The sequence below is a fragment of the Eubalaena glacialis genome, chromosome X (assembly GCF_028564815.1).
Source record: "Eubalaena glacialis isolate mEubGla1 chromosome X, mEubGla1.1.hap2.+ XY, whole genome shotgun sequence".
Taxonomy (NCBI): Eukaryota; Metazoa; Chordata; class Mammalia; order Artiodactyla; family Balaenidae; genus Eubalaena; species Eubalaena glacialis.
Window position 1 is genome coordinate 41,336,753 of NC_083736.1, and position 19,557 is coordinate 41,356,309.

General features: G+C 33.6%; 1 protein-coding gene across 8 annotated transcripts in view; it reads left to right on the forward strand.

The window, feature by feature from the left end:
- Positions 1–19,557, forward strand: part of KDM6A (lysine demethylase 6A) — a 210,683-nt gene that overhangs the window by 135,722 nt on the left and 55,404 nt on the right. For all 8 annotated transcript variants that reach the window (XM_061179140.1, XM_061179143.1, XM_061179142.1 and 5 more), the window contains 3 exons: positions 3,722–3,756; positions 16,130–16,223; positions 18,923–19,049. In XM_061179140.1, the coding sequence (XP_061035123.1) occupies positions 3,722–3,756; positions 16,130–16,223; positions 18,923–19,049 (256 nt within the window). The remainder of the gene's footprint in view (positions 1–3,721; positions 3,757–16,129; positions 16,224–18,922; positions 19,050–19,557) is intronic.

Genomic DNA, 19,557 nt, shown 5'->3' on the forward strand with positions numbered 1-19,557 from the left:
ACAAAGATTCATATGTGTTAGCTCACTGATTCGGGCTTTGTGGTATTAAAATTATTGGTAATTATGAAGATATACTTTGATTTTCTATTATAGTTTTAAGCATCATACATAAAGATTGAGGTGAGATTTTTCAGTTAATTAAAAAAGAATGTGTGAAGCATGTTCTGATACAGTGGTTTTCTTTAGACATTTATTTTCTGCTTCTATGTATGTTTCTTTCTAAAAGCAGGTTGGGTTGATTATGATGTGTTTATCAATAAGTATGTGTTGGCATATTTATTTAGTGTACTTTAAGGTAGCCAATAAAAGTTTAAAGAATATGCATTGGATTCAAGCTGGATTTCTTTAAAACTTTCTTACTTGAACAATAAAATTTATAATTAGAGTGTATGAAAAATTGAGTCATTCATGAAAATTTCAGATCAGTCAAAAGATTCTAGGTTTTACAGAGTCAGTATTTTGCTGTAAGTGACTTCATTTTTTAACCATATAGAAAGGAGTTTAGTGAAGAGTAGTCTCAGTGGTAAAAATGCCCCCAAATGACTGAATCAGTGAAAAAAACGGTGGAAATTTGAATATAACTTGCATATAATATGAATTAAGACATAGTGTGGATTAAATCATTATCTAGACCAGACTAATTATCTCATAATTCTACTAAATGCAATTTTCTGAGAAAACTTAAAAATTCTATTTTCTTTAAATGAAACTCAGGATTTAGTACTGATCAGTGTATTTCCAGAACAAATGGTGGGAAGGTAACAAATGCAGCAATATTTTAGTTTCTAAGATGAGGATAGGCAAAGGATTTAACTCATTGATATATTAATTTATAGTGTTAATTTTTTATACTTTTTCCTTAATTATATATCCAGGTTATATAAACCATCTAGAATATAAACCCTTAAAATCCTTTTGAAATTAATTTATGGGAATAAGAAAAAAATCTGATTTTCATTTAACTGATTGTAGCTAGTGCCTAAAAACTAACTTTCATACGTACTTGTCAGTTTGAATGATAACCTTTGAGGGACGTTACATAAATTTCAAACTAAATATTTTTGTAAATCCTCATTTTATTCTACTCTGTTGAAGTTAAATCTTCCTTGTAGATCATTGCTCCTGAAGGAAAACACCTATGTAGAATGAGTACCACAGGGCAGATCTCGTTGAATTTGAAGAGGACGGTTTGAACAATCATGAATACATTTTCGAGCTTACCACGACTCTCTTTCTGTTGGTTGTTGAGAACGGAAATAAGAGGGAGGGTGACCAATGTCCTGTTTTGCACAGGACTGAGGCGTTTTCCCAGACTCAGAACTTTGAGTGCTAAAAGGTTGGTCACTCTAATGGAAGGGCATGTGCTTTATTTAGAGACATTAGGCCATTATAGTTCAGTTGATTTGGGTAGTTTATTTTTGACAATCAACATAGCTACTTGATAACCATGGTAATAATGGCTGATGTCTCACAGAGCACTAGCAAACACAGACTACTTAATTTGAGCTAGATATTATTACTGTTTAAACATCAGGCTCTTTATTATCTTTGTAAAACTTATTTCTCTTTGAATTTTTTATATCATTACCTATTTAGATATGCCACAGACGTTGACTGTTTTTTGAAATCTTCCATGTTACTTTGTCGTGCTACAAAGTTCAGAAGATTTTAGAAAGTAAAGTGAGCTTTAAAAAAAAGTCTGTATGAGATTTCTGTTTTATGGCACAATTCATTTATGCAATTAAAGAAAAATAAGTAGATACACTTGCCGCTTCTAGAGCTATTTAAGAGGGGTTAATTACAGTTTGTGTTTTGAAAGTAGAATCATGGTGATGTGAGACTTCTCATTATATGATTGCCCCTTGGGATAAAATTGTTCCTTCTAGATTTAATTAATTCTATTAATTCTAAAAATAATGTATTAATTTCTGAAAAAAGTTTAATTTCAGAACGTTTTATGGCAATATTTGTTAAAAATTTCTACGTCTAATTGAGACTTGCCAAGTGGAGCTTTTTCTTAGTTGTATGGTTATGTTCCACTTTGAAGAGGACTTTTAAGAATTTAAATATAGATTGGTTTTCATACCACAAAAGATGATACTGGATTTAGTAACTCATGGGATAGGAAAGCCCTTGCTGAGCCTGGAGGGAGTTTGGGATGGTAATAGAATGCCACCGTGCTGCTGATCTTTTCTTCCATGTGACCTTTCCATGTCACCTTTGTTAGAGGAGTAGGAAGATTGAGGGGAGAAGGGCATAGATTTTCCATCTCTTCGTCATTCTCTTAACCTGTAACCCAGTCTCCCTCTAATGATGTAGTGAGGTGAGATGGACTGGAACTCTCAAGGAGAGCTGTGTTGGAAAAGGGGACTAGGAAATAAGAAAACCCCTCAACAGATATAGGTAAAGGGGATATTTATACCTGTAGAACTTTTATTATTATTTTTATGTGCTTTTCACAAAATGTTGGTTTTCAGCTTTTTTAAAGGTGATGTTTTTATTTTGCCTCATTGCTGATTATTTAACATACGATATTTAATGATTATATATGGAGAGGGCAGTACTTTACTTTTGATCCAAAAATATTTGATATTAAAGTTCATTATATATTTTGTTTTGGTCTTTATGCTTATTTACTTCAGCTGTTCCCAGGTGCTGGTCTAGGAATAGGTATCAGAATCCCTTGCAGGACTAAATAAAAAGGCACCTTTCCAGGCCTTGCCTGGGATCACTGAGTATAATCTCAGGGATCTCTGTTTTTAGTAAGCCTCCCAGGTGACTCTTACAGTTATGGGAGTCAGTGAGAGAGTTAGTTTATGATGGCGATGAGAAATTGATGATAGCTGTGGACCTTGTTTTTAAAGATCCACATATATATTATGCATATAATTTTGAAAGGCTCCCAGACTCCTTGAAATTCAACTATGAAATCCAGGTAGATAGAACATTAAAAAAAAGGTTTGTCATTGAAGGATAAAAATCATATTATTTAAGTAAACCAGAATCCAGTTTTGATTCCTGGTTCATTGTTGCTTTCGTTGAATCATTCATATTCTGGTGGTGCAGTATCAGGAAGAGCTGAAAATAAAAGCTGAAATACGTATATTTTTATTTGATTTTCAAGAGATACTTGTTAATGTTGAGACTGTTTACTGTTCTTGCCTTCCAAGTGGTTTGACTTTAAAAAAAAATTATGAAGAACTGATAGAGAAATGCAACTTATTTCCTCTGTGTGTTATTACTAGTGTCATGCTTGTCTATGACTTCTTTATAAACATTGATATGAAATATGGTATAAGGAAAAAATTGGAGGGTATTTTTGTTGTTGTTTTAATCAAATACTTTTTCTTTTTTGACTTGTAACTCAGGTTTTAAATACCATGTTTTGAAATGTATAGGTTATAAAAGTTTTCTTTATTTGCTTAATGTTGCCATTTTGAACTTTATAAGAAGTATACCCACTTGCTATAGATTTTAATATTAATTTTAATAATTATATTGACAAAATTTAGTAATGGCCAACAGTGAATACATGTGGTTTCTTATGTTCGTGTATGTTTGTTTGTATATTCTGTGTTATTAAAAAGAAAAGTTATGTTCTGTAATTACTTAAATCTGTGTAGTAGAGATGGTGCTTATATTTTACATTTTATATTCTTAATTAAATTTACCCAAACACTGCTGTATTATTATTGATTTTTGTTTTCCATCATCTTTGCAGTTCAATTTCACATTGCCCACTTATATGAAACCCAGGTAAGTGTTTTAACTTAGCTTACTTAAAACAAACAAAAATGATCACCCATACCATTTTAAGTGGAATCAGATATACAGATAATTTAATGGAGTTCTGGGCGTTACTTCTTACATACATTTTATACTCATTAAATGTGGTCAAGATTTTGCTTTAGTGTTACAGTTATTACACAGAGTGCTTGTTGTGTACAAAGACGTTTCATTCAGTATGATTTGCCTCTAAACTCAAACTATCTGCAGGCTTAAATGGCTGTATTTAAGAAGATTTCTCTTATTCTTGATGTGAAATGCCTAGTTTTCTTTTCGAAATGTTTATAGATGGTTGTTATAATGCATTGTTTTTAGTTTCACTTTTTCTTAAGATTAAAATATCCCTTCCACGTATCACTGTTTGAAAGGCATATTAGTAACCTCTTGATGTCATTACCATTACTTTTATGGCTGCTGTATTTAAAAAACTTTTTTAGTTTAATTTTATAACATTTTATTTTTATGTATGGCAGATTTTGCTTAGTTATATGGTAAAGGACATAAAGCATAGACATTTAGTCTAGGTAGGCAGTGGTATGGAAAATCAGGCATAAGTTGGTATGAGGCTAAATATTAGGTAATCATAGTTTACCCAAAAAACAATTTTTGTAACAGCTTTTTAGAAAAAAAAATACTGTTATATTTCTACATAATTTCTAAGGTCTGTTTTGTTTCAGAGCCACCATGGGGTGGTCTAAACAATTAACATCTGTTTCCTGGACACCTCCATCTGTGTGCACACCCGCCCTTCCCGCCCCCGTGCGTACTCGCACGCACACATGCGCGCACATCCACTGACTCAGAATTGATGCACACTCAGGTTTGGATACTCTACTAATCTAGGGATTTTATCCACCTTGAGAGGATGCATTTGAGAATTACATTCATGTTGTGGATCCGAGTCTTTACCTGCCAACACTAATCCCAGCCTCCTGCCAACTGCTGATTTTTGCCAAATCAGTAAAGGCCCCAGGGTGAAAGCAGCTATAGAAATAAGCTTCCTCTCCAAAGTTCTTTCCCTGGAGTCTTAACTCCTTCTGTTTTCATTACCTCAGGAGATCTCTGCTGTCTTCAAAAGGATGAGCTCTGATTTTTTCCCAGCTTTTCTAGTTCTTAGTGAGATTTCCCTGGTCTGTCATTAGGTAAAGCAGATGTTATCTCGCCTTTCTTTTTAATGAATGTTTTTCGCTTGAGATGGAATTCTATTTGATTATTTTTATTTGACCACTTTAAAATTTACATTCCATTGTCTTTTGGTTTTCATTGTTTCTGATGAGAAGTTGTCTGTTGGTGTTAATTTTTTTTAATCTCGTGAAGGTAATGTGGGTACAGGACCCTCCCCCCACTGATTCTTTCATTTGATAAATTTTAGTGCCCATTAAGATTAAGCAAAACAAAAAGAACAAAATTTGTGCTAGGCAGAGTATATAATTATTAGATGACAGGAAGATGACACTGTAAGCATATGAAAGGATTGAAAAATCTCTACTCCAGTGCTTATAACAAGGATTTTTATTTTCAGGTGAAAAATTAAGGGAAACAAAAGGCTTACCTACAAAGTATATTATGTGATGAATTGATATATATATGATTTCCCCCACTGAGTTAATTAACACACCCATCACCTCACATCTCTAAAGTGGGGGCAGTGAGAACAATTAAGTTTGATTGTCTTAACAAACTTCAATTGTACAATACAGTGTTATCAACTGTAATCATCATATTATATGTTAGATCCTCAGACCTTATTCGTCTTGTAACTGGAAGTTTGTACCCTTTTACCAACCTTTCCCTATTTCTTCCACCCCACCCCCTGGCAACCCTTTCTACTGACTTTTCTATGAGTTCAACTCCCCACCCCCACCCCTTTTTAAAAAGAATCCACATATAAGTGATATCATATAGTATGTGTCTTTCTCTGTCTGGTTTATTTCACTTAGCATAATTCCTTCCAGGTTTACCTAGGTTGTCACAAATGACAGGATTTCCTTTTTTTAAGGCTGAAATATCATTCCATTGTATTTATATACCACATTTTCTTGATCCATCTGGAGACAGACACTTAGGTTGTTTCCATTCTTGGCTCTTGTGAATAATCCTGCAGTAAACATAGGAGTACAGATATCTCATCAAGATAATGGTTTTGTTTCCTTTGGAAATATACCTGTACCCAGAAGTGGGATTGCTGGATCATATGGTAGTTCTGTTTAGGTTTGGGTAATTTTAATGAGATGTCATGTCAACTCACCCACACCCATTCTTAGATTATCTAAATAAAGATAATTTTGTTTCTCTGTATAATGTCATATCTCCAAGTAAATATATTATGAATTACTGGATATTTATATCAATTATTTAATTTACCTTTCCCATTTTATTAGCTGAGACCCCCAGAACCATTTTTTTTCCTAATAGTAATAATAGTATTAACTGGCCTTCATTTCTTTTTCTTGATTTTAATGAAATAACTTGAACAAGTCACCATCTAAATTCTAAATAATCTTTAAAGATTAAAGATAAAGGATTTCTCCCTTTTAATTTTGTTATTACAGTGTTACTTATTTTTGAGTAGATAATCCAAAATGAAAGTGCCTGCAAGAATACACAGTGTAGTATACTCCTCCCTCCTTTTCCCTGGCCACCTATTCCCCTCCCGAAAGCCACCAACCACCATAACCAGTGTTTTTTATATCCTTCCAGAGAATCTCAGTGTATATATAAGCAAATCCATATATATGTTTGCACATATATTTGTTTTTCTTTATTTTATTGAAATACTAGCCCATTATATATGTTCTCTCTTGATCTTGTTTAAATTGGTTTTTTTAACTTAGTATTATATTTTGGAAATCATTCCCTATCAGTACATGTAGAGCTGTATTATATCCCTTTGCAGAGATGTACTGTAGCTAATTTAACTATTCTCCCTTGAGAGATAGTTACAAATAATGTTATTATGAATAACACTGTTGATAAGAATTACTAGTTTCATTTTTAACATTGTCTTCTAACTAGCAGTAGTTTATTACTGAAACACTGTAGACTGGTTTCATTTATGCCTATTGTACAAATCCAAAAATTCTAAAGAAAGAAAAATAAATTCCAGCTGACATTTAAAGATGCAGTAAGTATGTCATGATTACCTAGGGTTTATTCCATGAATTCAAGATTAGTTCAGTGTGGGGAAATATGTTAACAAAACAAACAAAAATCATTGTAAGGAAAACAACATTGTGAGGAAGAAAGATTTTTTTTTGAAAGAAATGAATAGTGTGAAAAGGAGAGAAAAACAGTAGATCTAATTAATAGGTCAGAACCTTAATATTCTGAAAAGAATTAACAAAATAGATAAACCACAAACTAACTTGATCAGGAGGATAAATGAGAGGTAAAGCACAGATACATAAAGTAAGATAACCATGGAAACAGAAGAAATTAGTACAGTCATACAAGGCTGCTTAGCAGACCTGTATGCAAATGAATTTGAAAACTTAAATAAAGTGGACTGTTTCCCAGGGAAATACAGATTAGAGAAATTGACCTCATTAGAGTTAGGAAAGTTATAAAAAGCCAATTTTCATAAAAAGAAACAGAGAAAATTAAGTAATGCCCTACAGAAAGTACCATGCCCAGATGGTTTTACAGGGGAATTCTACCAAGCCTTTAAATACCAGATAATTCTAGCACTCTATAGATTATGCGAGACCACTGGAAATGGAGAGAAACTTTCTCATTTCTTTTCCTTTTTTTGAGAGGGATAGGGGGCTTATAACAGCTTTTAATCTGACCTTGAGAGACTTATGTGTTTGATAATAATTAAAGTCCTTTCTGCACTTACTGATTCTATAGCATATTTTTAAAATATAATGGAAACAAAAATCTGATTCTAAACATTAACTACAGGCCACAGTTCTTTGGTGTCTTCTTTTTTATTTAATTGTAAAATATACCTGACATTAACTTTACCATTTTAGCCATTTGTTAAGTATACAATTCAGTGGCATTAAGTACACTCGCATTATTGTGCAACTATCACCACCATCCATCTGCAGAACTTTTTCATCATCCCAAGCTGAAACTCTATACCCATTAAAGAATAGCTCCTCATTCCTCCCTCCCCCCAGCCCCTGGCAACCACTGTTCTACTTTTTGTCTCTATGAGTTTGACTATTCTAGGTACCTCATGTAAGTGGAATGATACAGTATTTGTCTTTTTGTGTCTGGCTTATTTCTCTTAGCATAATGTCTTTAAGGTTTGTATATATTGTAGCATGTGCCAGAATTCCATTCCTTTTAAAGGCGGAATAATATTTCATTATATGTATACACCACATTTGGTTTATCCATTCATCTGTCAGTGGACACTCGTGTGGCTTCCAACTTTTTGCCTGTTGTGAATAATGCTGCTGTGAACATGAGTGTGCAAATATTTGTTTTTGTCCCAGCTTTCAATTTTCTTTGATATATACCCCCAGAAGTGGAATTACTGGGTCATGTGGTAACTCTGTTAAAATTTTTGAGGAACTGACATACTGTTTCCCCCCATTCCTTTTTGAAACAAGTGTAACATTGATGCCTAAACCTGATAAAGACAGTACAAAAAAGAATCAATATACAAACTATTATCACTGATGAATATTGGTATAAAAATACTAAGTAAAATATTAGCAAACAATCTGTTACCTCATTAAGCAAATAATATAATATGACCAAGTGGTATTCATTCTGGGAATACAAGGCTGATTGAATATTAGGAAATCTATTAATATCATGCATCATAATAATAGAGCTAAAGGTACAAACAAGTCACTATCATCATAGATGCTGAAGAAGCCTTTGATAAACTCAATACCCATTCCCAATTAAAAATACTCTTGGACATAGGAATTAAGGGTTACTTTCCTATCATGATATCATGATAAAATTCATGTGCTTTAATTCCAAAGTCAGTATCTTATTTAAAGGGAAACACTAGAGGCATTTTCACAAAAATCAGGAGCAAGGCAAAAGATGCCCTCTGTCTTCATTACTCCTCATTATTGTACTATAGGTATTAACCAATGCAGTTAGACAAGAAAAATCAGTTAGAGGCACATACAGAAATTAATAGCTTTCAACAACAATAATTAGAGAACACACTGTTAGAAAATATTGCCATTTTATAATAACAGCAAAGTAATTAAATACTTAACAATAAACTTAAAAGAGATACTATTACTCAATAGTATAAAGATGTTCATGGGAATTTAGGTTAGTTTTTTTTTTAAACAAATTTATTTATTTATTTGTTTATTTTTGGCTGTATTGGGTCTTTGTTTCTGTGCGAGGGCTTTCTCTAGTTGTGGCAAGCGGGGGCCACTCTTCATCGCGGTGTGCGGGCCTCTCACTGTCGCGGCCTCTCTTGTTGCGGAGCACAGGCTCCAGACTTGCAGGCTCAGTAGTTGTGGCTCACGGGCCTAGTTGCTCCGTGGCATGTGGGATCTTCCCAGACCAGGGCTCGAACCCGTGTCCCCTGCATTAGCAGGCAGATTCTTAACCACTGCGCCACCAGGGAAGCCCTAGGTTAGTTTTTAAATGTAATACAACATCAGTAAAAATTACTAATAAACTTTTTAAAGCAATTAGGTAAGTTGATACGGAAAAACATTCTAGGATAGCCAGAATAACACTGGTGGTGATGGTAGGGATTGTATGGGTTATATTAACCCTACTAGATATTAAAATATTACCAGGAAGCCTATATGATTAAAAGTATTGTACTGGCATGTGACTAGACAAATAGACCAGTGAAATATCATAGAAAGGCCAGGAATAGATCCAGTGTACATAGAGACATTGAGTATATGATAAAGGTAATATCTTATATTCCTTTAGCTAAGGTAGATTTATTCATACATGGTTCTGGGACAATAAGGTGGCCATTTGGAAAAAGATAAAATTAGACCCGTAACACAAACTATTCACAAGAATAAACTACTACAGATGAATTAGGATCAAAATGTAAACATTGATATTGTACAAGTACTAGAAGAAACATTAATTCTTCTTCAACCTTGATGTAGGAAAAAGGCTTTTTAAACTATGGCTCAAAATTCAGAGGCAATAAAAAGAATGACCAATCAGTTTGAGCAACATAAAAATAATTTCTGCATGGCAAAAAACCATACATTCAAAGGACACCTGTGAAACTGGGAGAAAATGTTTACAACATATAGCACAAAGGGCTAATATCCCTGATATATAAAAAACTTAAAATTTGACAGACAATGGAACAAGACCCAATAGAAAACTGGGAAGAATGACATGAGCAGACACTTTCCAAAAAAGATATAACTGCCCTTAAGCATGTGAAAAAGTGTTCAAACGCACCCAGCTAAAGAAATGCAAATTAAAGCACACTGAAATACAATTTCTTACCTGTCAGATTGGTGAAAAGTGTAAGTGGCTATGATAACAAAACAGGCACTCTCATGCATTGTGATAATGCAAACTGGTACACCTCATCTGGAACAAAATAATCTAACAAAACTACATGCAGTAATCTAGCAAAACTCTGTATACACTTACCTTTTGACTCAATCCCAAATCTAGGAATCTACCTTGAAAATGTACCTACAGAAATATGAAAATATATAGGCACAAAGATATCTTTTGGAGCATTGTTTGTGATTGCAAAACATTGGAAACAACCTAAATGTCCATACATAGGAGAATGGTTGTACGTATAAATCATGGTACATTCAGGCAGTGGAGTGCCATGCAGCTTTAGAGAAGAATGGGGAAGACCTAGGTAAATCACTATATGGAATGATTTCCAGGATATACTGTTAAGTGGAAAAAATGTGAAGTATAAAAGTGTAATATGCTACCCTTTGTGAAAGAAGCTATGTATGTGCAAAGCAAGATACACGCCCCACTTGTGCACAGATAATACTGAAAATGGATAAACCAGAAACAAGTGAGGTTGGTTACTTACCCAGGAATGGTTGTGAATGGGGTAGTAGGGAGTAGAACTTATCTTGAGTATACTTTTTGTGTAGCTCTAACTCCTAGAATCTGGTTATGTTTCACATACCCCAAAATTCATTGAATAATTAAGGCCAACCAGAATGTGAGTTAGCCCAAAATAGAATGTAAACAGTAACAAATGAACCTAACTGTATACAAATGAATAACATAAGTATACTGAGAGGTAGGGATGAAAAGAACTAAGCTAAATAACTTTGGAGGATAGTACTTTGACTCTATAGTGTAAAGCTAGAGACAAGAACTGTAAACAAATCTTCCACTACAGTTACTTTCTCACAGGGATATGGATAGAAATTCTGCAACTATTTTATGTAAATATTAGGGGTAAACAATTAAGTAAATGTATTGTGGATAGTGAGGACCAGATTTTCAGTGTTAGAGAACTTACAAGTAAGAAAAGAAGAAAGGCTAGACTGAATTCTGTGTTGTTGGATTGGAATTGGAGGGATCACTATGAACATAGGTTATTTATGGAAATAGAGAGTTGGATAGAAATAGAGATGTAAGAGTGTGTGTGTGTGTGTGTATGCGTGTGTATACATTAATATATTTCCTAGCTCTGTTTGCTGCAAGGGCCTAGAAGCAGTGACCCACCTTGACAGCAGTGAATGTACTAGCACCCAGATCTTTGTTTCTAAATCCAATTCTTCAATAAAAGGAATTAGGAATTCTTGGGGAGAAATGGGTGATTGCAGGGCTTAGGCAGGGAAACTACTAGATGAGCCTTGGAACATTTCGTGGTGCCAGAAAGTAAGGAAGTGCTCAAAAAATGATGGGCATGTGGAAAGATAAAGGAGCCAACTTGAGGGAAACGGGGTTTCTAATCACCAAATCTGACACAAGTTTAGAAACAATTATAATAATGGTATATAAGATATAGAATAAAATATATTCATATTGCTATAAATGAATAATTGAATAAATAAACGGGGAAAGGGGTCACCTTTTTCTTACTGTAGAATTTTAATTAATTAATGTATGAGGAATGTTGAATATCTTTCCACAAGGTGCTTACTAATTTGAAAGGGCCATTCTTCAAAATAATTAGCTAGTACTTTAAGTCAGCGGTCCCCAACCCCTATTAGGAACTGGGCCGCACAGCAGGAGGTGAGCAGCAGGGCGAGTGAGCGAAGCTTCATCTGCAGCTCCCCCATTGCTGGCATTACCGCCTGAACACCCCCCACCCCCCATGGCTTGCATTACCGCCTGGGAACACACCCCACCCCCGGTCTGTGGAAAAATTGTCTTCCACGAAAACGGTCCCTGGTGCCAAAAAGGTTGGGGACCGCTGCTTTAAGTGTCAAGGTAATGAAAGTCAGAGACTGAGTATCTGTCCCAGATTAGAGGATGGTAAAGAGACATGCTAATTTAACACAGCATGGGATTTTGAGTTAGATCCTGGACCAGAAAAAGGATATAAGTGGGACAGTTGGTGAAATTGGAATAAATTACGTAGATTAATTGTATTTTATCAGTGTTAATTCTGTCAGTCTTCATTTATTTTGAAGCTTTGTTATTGTTATCTCATCCTGATATGTCCTTTATCATTATGAAATATTCCTCTTTCTCTCTGGTAATATACTCTTTGCCTTGAAGCCTTCTTAATCTGATCTGAATCTAGTCACTTCAGCTTTCTAATACTTACAGTTTACATGGTATCTTTTCCCATCCTTTTATTTCAGCCTGTTTGAATCCTTATATGAAAAAGTGCATATCTTACAAGTACTGTGGCTTTGGCTTTCTTTCACTTTTGTAAATCTGTCTGGCAGTCTCGGGTGTTTGTTTGAATATCTAGTCCATTTATATTTAATTCAGTTACTGATATGGTTACATAAAGTTGGCTTTCATTCTTGTTGTATCCTTTGTATTTTGTGGTTTTTCTCTGGCTGCTTTCAAGGTTCTTCTCTTTACATTTGGTTCTTAAGTATGTGACTATGATGTACTTAGGTATTGGTTTTTCCTTTATATTTATACTACTTGTGGTTTTTTTAGTCTTTTGGATATGGGATTTTGATGTCATCACTTCTGGAAAGTTCTCAGCCATTATATTGTCAATATTTTTTCTGCCCCATTCTTTCTCTCTTCTCCTTCTTGGACTCCAATTAAGTCTTTAATCTGCTATTCAGTCCTTCCAGTAACTTTTTTTTAAAATTTCAAATTAGTATTTTTCAGTTCTAGAATTTCCTTGTGTTTCTCTTTTAATTTCTCTTTACGTGCTCTGATTTTTGGTTCATTCATTCCTTATGATTATGTTTTCCTTTTCATCTGTGAACATTGTTAAAATAGCTGCTTTAAAATTATTTGCAATTTCAACATCTGAGTCATTTCATGGCTGGTTTTCATTAATTTCCTTTTCTTTTCAACATGAGTAAAAATTTCCTGATTCTTACAAGTCTGGTAATTTTATTCTGGGTATCATGAATAATACGTTGTGGAGAGTGATTTTGTTATATTTTTCTTAAGATGATATTTTTGTTTTATTAGCCAGTTAACTTTGCTCAAGTCACACATGAAACTTTGTCATCCCTGTGGTTGGCAACAGCTAAATCTCTTTCTTTAGTTCTTTTAGGCTGCTGAACATCTGTTGTGTTCATGCATAGTTCAGTGGTCAACCAGGGATTTGAGCAGTTTAACTGCAGAATTTGTTGTTCTTTCTCTCCCTCTCCTTTCTGGGATTTCTTCTCCCCTCACTTCCAGCTCTTGTGATAGCTTCAAAGTCTGTCCTCTGATTCTTCAGGCTAGTAAGATTGCTGATTTCTGTTTGAGTTCTAGCCAACCAGATACCAGTTGGGGCCTGCCTTCAGGTGAAAATCCTAGAAAAATGGGGTTACTAAACCAGTGCCATTCCCTCCCTCTAAGTATTAGCTTCTCTGTTTTTGCCTGATTTTGGTTTCTTTTCAGTACTTTCTGATAGTTAACTTTTATATTTTATCCAGAATTTAAAGCTGTCTGAAGTGTTACTTCAGCATTACCAGAGACAAAGCTTTATACTAAACACCTTTACAGATGTTGCTCATGTTGCTTTTATATACTATTTATAATTGCTGCTTAATGTTCTGCTGTAAGCATCCATCATATTTTATATTTCCACTCACCTAGTGACATAGACCTAGGTTGTCCATCTCCTTGGTACTACAAATAGTACCATTTACAACATTACCTCTGGGAAGGTTCCTTTGGTATATATATCCCAAGAGTGAGATTGTTAGATTGGAGCATATTTGCATACCTAATTTCATGAGTAAATTCCCTTCAGGCAAGGCATGAGCATTTTCCTTTACTCACATCCCCACAATACTAAGAACTACCCAACTTTATGTTTGCCAATCTGATGGATAGAAGGTAGTATATCATTTAAACTTGCATTTTCTGATTTCTAGAGGTGTACACTTCTTCACATGTTTTTCACCTTTTATGTGTTGGTTTTTATGTCCATTGCCTATTTTTCTGCTTATGTGTTTCAAGTCACATCCTTACTCCTCCTCCTTATTTGTGCCATTTTGGCCAAGTTGAATAAATTCTTTCACATCTCAAAGAAATACTCTCCTTCATTTTCTCCTCTTAGTTTTATACTTTTACATTTCATATTTAGGTCTTTAATGTGGGTGCCAGTTTTTTGTATATAATAGGAGGTAGAAATCAAACTTCATGTTTCTCAATACGATGCAACCAGCTTTTCAAGTATGTTGGTTTTTAAATTATTATTATTATTACTAGTGTTTGGAAGTATGTTTTAGCATTTGTTGAGGTAATTCCACAAAGGGCTCTTTCTAAAATATAAATTTGATCATATTGCTTGAACTCATTTCAGTGGTACCCCATTGTCTTAGGATACAGTCTATAGTCTTTTAACATGGTTTAGGAAGGTCTTTGTGAAGTTGTCTGCTTGTCTCTGCATTTTCTGCCCAGTGTGCTAGTACTCTAAATTTACCACATGCTCTTTCTTCCTCTGGGAAATATCATACTGTTATTGTACACAGTGCAGTATGTTTTTTTTTTTAACAGTACAGTATGTTTTATTTGTTTTTATATCTGTATTCTTGACTACACTGTAGTCCCAGCAGTTCCTGTTATGTATTAGGTGTTCAACAAATATTTATCAGTTGAAGGAATTGAGTTGAATAACTTGATCCTTATCCTTCATTAATTGTCTAATTTACTTTTTCAGACCAGATTAATGTTTAAAGGGAACTCATTTACTTGATGAATAAAAGTTTATGTAATAACTACTGTTAATCTCAATGGACAGTTCTTTCAAATCTTCCTCATGTTGACATACTGTATTCATAGAGCTCCTTATTTGTTTCCATAGCTCTTTTTTCATCTCATTTGATCCTTAGAACAACTCTAGATAGAAAGATCAGGCACTACATCTGTTTTATGGATGTTGAATCATAGTTCAGGTGATTTGCCTGAGGCTCACACAGCTAGTTTCGTGTTTCTACCTATGTTTTGGGGGAGAAAGATTTGTTTGCTCAGGCAGCTGTGTACTATTAGTGACATGAATGAAAGCCACTTCATTGTTCTGCCAAGTATTTTTTAAAGATAGTATTTATGAGGTTTTCTTTTGTTGGCTTTTCCCCTTTTTTGTGGGGGGTGGTGGGGAGGTTTTGTCTTAAGTTTTACGACTGTAGCAATAATGGGTTTCAGTCATATTAGTACTTTTGGGATGAGAACTGTGGGTAAATGGTTTCATTTAGAGTTTTGCCCAAGGAATCTTAAATATTACAAACATTATTAGACTATAATTATGGGAGGTTTGTTGTCTTCAAAATCATGTATGTATTCTAAAATTTTTCATAGGATATTTTATATACCAGTATCTATATCTTTTAAACTTAGGTTTCAACTACTTTTGCACTTAGTTTTTTTAAAGCATTTTTGACATGTGCTCTATTGTTCCTGTTAAGTTGCTTTGGAACTTGGTATTTCTAGGCAGACAGATGATGCACTTGGAAATAGAATACTTTTCTGGTTGCATTAGTGTTATTAAGTAAAGTTGAAATCATTTATGTTATTAAATAGGTTGAGATGATTTCTTTTTTTAACTATTGAGATTTGGCAAATTCTTAAAGGTCATGTTTTAATGATACTTTGTTATATTGAATGTTTTACTGGTGTTAGATACTCTGAAACATGGCCTATTAACCCCAACTGTCTAGAGTTAGAGAAACATTCAGTAAGGCACTTTTCTCTTTCAGTTGATTTTTTAAAATACGCTAAAATATCAGTATCATATAAAACTTAACATATGAGCTAGTTCTTTAAAGATGTTAATTTTATTTTCTTTAAATCTGTTTTTCCTGCTCTTTAGAGGAAGTATCATTCTGCAAAGGAAGCTTATGAACAACTTTTGCAGACAGAAAACCTTTCTGCACAAGTAAAAGCAACTGTCTTACAACAGTTGGGTATGTAATAATATACATTTAGTGTGTTATAAGTACATCTCTTTATGTTTTTTACATGTCACAGATGGTAAATACGTGGCTCATGTACCCTATTTCTTTTCTTTCCTTTTCCCCAGAATTGATAGAATTAATCTGAACCCATCATGTTTCCACCTTCTGCCGAGCATTGTCTATCTCACAATCAATCTCATTACAGTTCTTTAGTGCAACTTGTCCTTTTAAATTCTCAAAATTATACTCTGGTACTTAACCCATGGGTGAGGGGGACTGAATACTTTCTTTGTGCCAGATATGCTTAGTACTCAATGAAGTTAAGTGATTTACCTAAAGTCTCTAAGTGGTTGGTGAGCTTGCTTTCATAGCTCTGTTGATAATATTAACTAAAACATTTTATGTAAGAATTGTGGAACATCTAACACTATATATAGTTTCTCTACACATGCAGTTCTGTTGTAATGTTGAAGATGAAGGAATGTAGTCGTCTGGATATAATGTGTCACTATCACCAAGAAGATAATGATGGAATTCTCCAACATTTAATTTCGTTGCTTGGTTATTGAGTCATGTTTCTTGTCTGCATTTGGTATTTCGGGGTTTTTTATGGGTCCCCCCCCCCCCAGCTTTTTAAAATTTGTTTTTGGTCTGGGCAAATAATTGACTCTTAAGTTTTAGCCAACGTTGTAGTAATATGAATGTTTTCATGATGTGAGTATTTTTAATGTAATTTTAAAATTATTTAAGCTTAGACTTTATCACTTATCTTCATGATATGAATGCATATTATATGATCGGTTATACAAAATAAACACATTGCTTTCATATAAAAGTTTTATTTTTAGCTTTGTTTTTAATTTAATCTCTGGTTAGAATTTTCCTTGAGTTATCCATACTTTTAAAAATTATAGTAAAGTTTTGTTTTTAATGATTACATGTAGTGTTTGAGTAATGTGAATTTGTATCTTTAAATTAAAACAAGTTTATTAGTGCAGCAAAAAAGCTTTTGTGTTAGTTCTTAAGTAAAAAGAACAAAGTGATGCCTTCAGACAGCTTACTCATTCAGCTAATATTTGAATACAAGCTGTTTTTTAATTAGCTGCAGTGAAGAATGTGTCAATAGCAAAAATGCGTATATACCTTTTAAATTTAAGAAATGGATTGAAATCGTTTGAATTACCTGTCTTCTTTGGCAGAGTGTATAGATAAACTTTTCATGGTTTTGAAAGGGAAGGTACTTCCCCTAATTGAGTCTAATTTATGCCTGCACATCAATCCTTCCTACTTGCTTGTCACTGTTGCTTAAGCAACTCCTTTTAGAGCCTGCTACTGTAGGTCCTGTTCTTACTAGTAATAGTAGGAGAGGTAAGGGAAGAACAGATGAATAGGTGTGTGATTGACTTATATTTCTGTAAAACATGGTAACTCAATCCTTTTAAAATGTCTTTTGGAGCACAGCAACTATAATAAATGCCAGAAAATAAGGGTCCTTATTTGTTTTATGTACTGTGGACTATACACAAAGAACAGCTGATTTTATGCACTTGAATTGATCCACAACTGAAATATGATTCCCTGGCAAATTAAATCAAATTATTCCTGTGTGCCTTGAAGGTATAGAATACACTAGTCCATGATCCAGTCTTTTGATTACTTCCATAGCCAGCTTGCTTGCTTGTTTGTTTATCATAACAATTGTATTTAAGGTGTACAAGATGATGTTTTGATACACCTGTACATAGTGAAATGATTACTACAGTTAAACTAGTCAACATATGCATCTCCTCACATAGTTACCATTTGTTTTTGTGTGGTAGGAGCACCTGAAATCTACTCTCTTATTAGCAAGTTTCCAGTATATATTACAATATTAATAACTGCAGTTGTAATGCTGTATGTTCTCTAGACTCACTTATCCTACATAACTTCAACTGTGTAACCTTTGACCAACATCTCCCCATTTCCCCAACCTTACTGCTCCTGGTAACCACCATTCAACTCTCTGCTTCTGTGTATTCGACTTTTTAAGATTCCACATATGAGATTATGCACTTATCTCAATTTATTTATTAAACATTTGTGATACCCATTTTGTACCGTTTTTATTTGCACCATTTGAATGGACTTTTCTTATAGCCTTGGGGTTTTAAAAAATTGTCAAATGCTTTATAGTTTTTATTTTATGAGGTGTGAAAATATGTAGCCAGTGCCAATAAGGCGGGATTGTATGTGTGTGTTTTACTCTGAACTATCATTGATTATATAGCTTATATTTACTCCTTGGAAATAAACATTGGGTTAATAGACTGTCTTGGAGATTCTTAAATGCACATAAATTTTTACACGGAACAGTGAATAAGATTTAACATCTTTATATTCTTTGTTTTATACCTTGGAATCTTTTCAAATACAAAAATCAGAGAATAAAAGAACTGTAGTTTACAATCTACTAAGTGATAAGTCAATGCTTACAATTGTTTTAATTTCTCTGGAATGAAAGTTCTTCATAGCTTTGACTGTACTTTAAAAACAAACTTTCTTAGGCCAGAATTGACAGTTCTAAATTTTGGGAGTGTTTATGCCAAGCTAAATGAATAAATTTACTGAAAAGAGTATTTTTTACTTGTTTGTTTTCTGCTTGGTATTCTTTAAAATAGAAGAATAATTAAGTCATTTAGGTAAATATTTTTAATCACTTAATATAGGTTGGATGCATCATACTGTGGATCTCCTGGGAGATAAAGCCACCAAGGAAAGCTATGCTATTCAATATCTCCAAAAGTCCTTGGAAGCAGATCCTAATTCTGGCCAGTCCTGGTATTTCCTCGGAAGGTAAGACTGATTTATCAGACACTTAGGTTTTGCTTTTGTTTATTCCAGCTAAGAGTTTTGAATTATGATCTAAAATATTAGTTTACTAATAACTTGATCAGTGTATTTTCTCTTTTAAGTATTTTATAACAGATTTCTAGAAGTTAAAAAATAAAAGAAAGCTTCTGAATGTGGTGGTTTTCTTACAGCATCATCTGGTCTATCAGGACGTTTCTTATTTTGCTTATTGAATTTTCATTTGACTTAAATTATTGATGGTTTTTAAAAAGTCATAGCAGATAGTTTTCATTCAACTATTTATGCCTTTCCTTTTGATTTCTAGTGTTTTCTTTATATGTCTGTTTAATAGAACAGAGAATTTTTCATTCTACCTGGTGACTACCAGTAGTCAGTAGAACTTTGCTAGTTATCATTTTGATTAGTGATATATGCCTTAGAATGGACATTAATAGTAGATCTCAAATCACAGTCGAAAGTAGATACATTATTATTGGATTTGTTGGAAAGG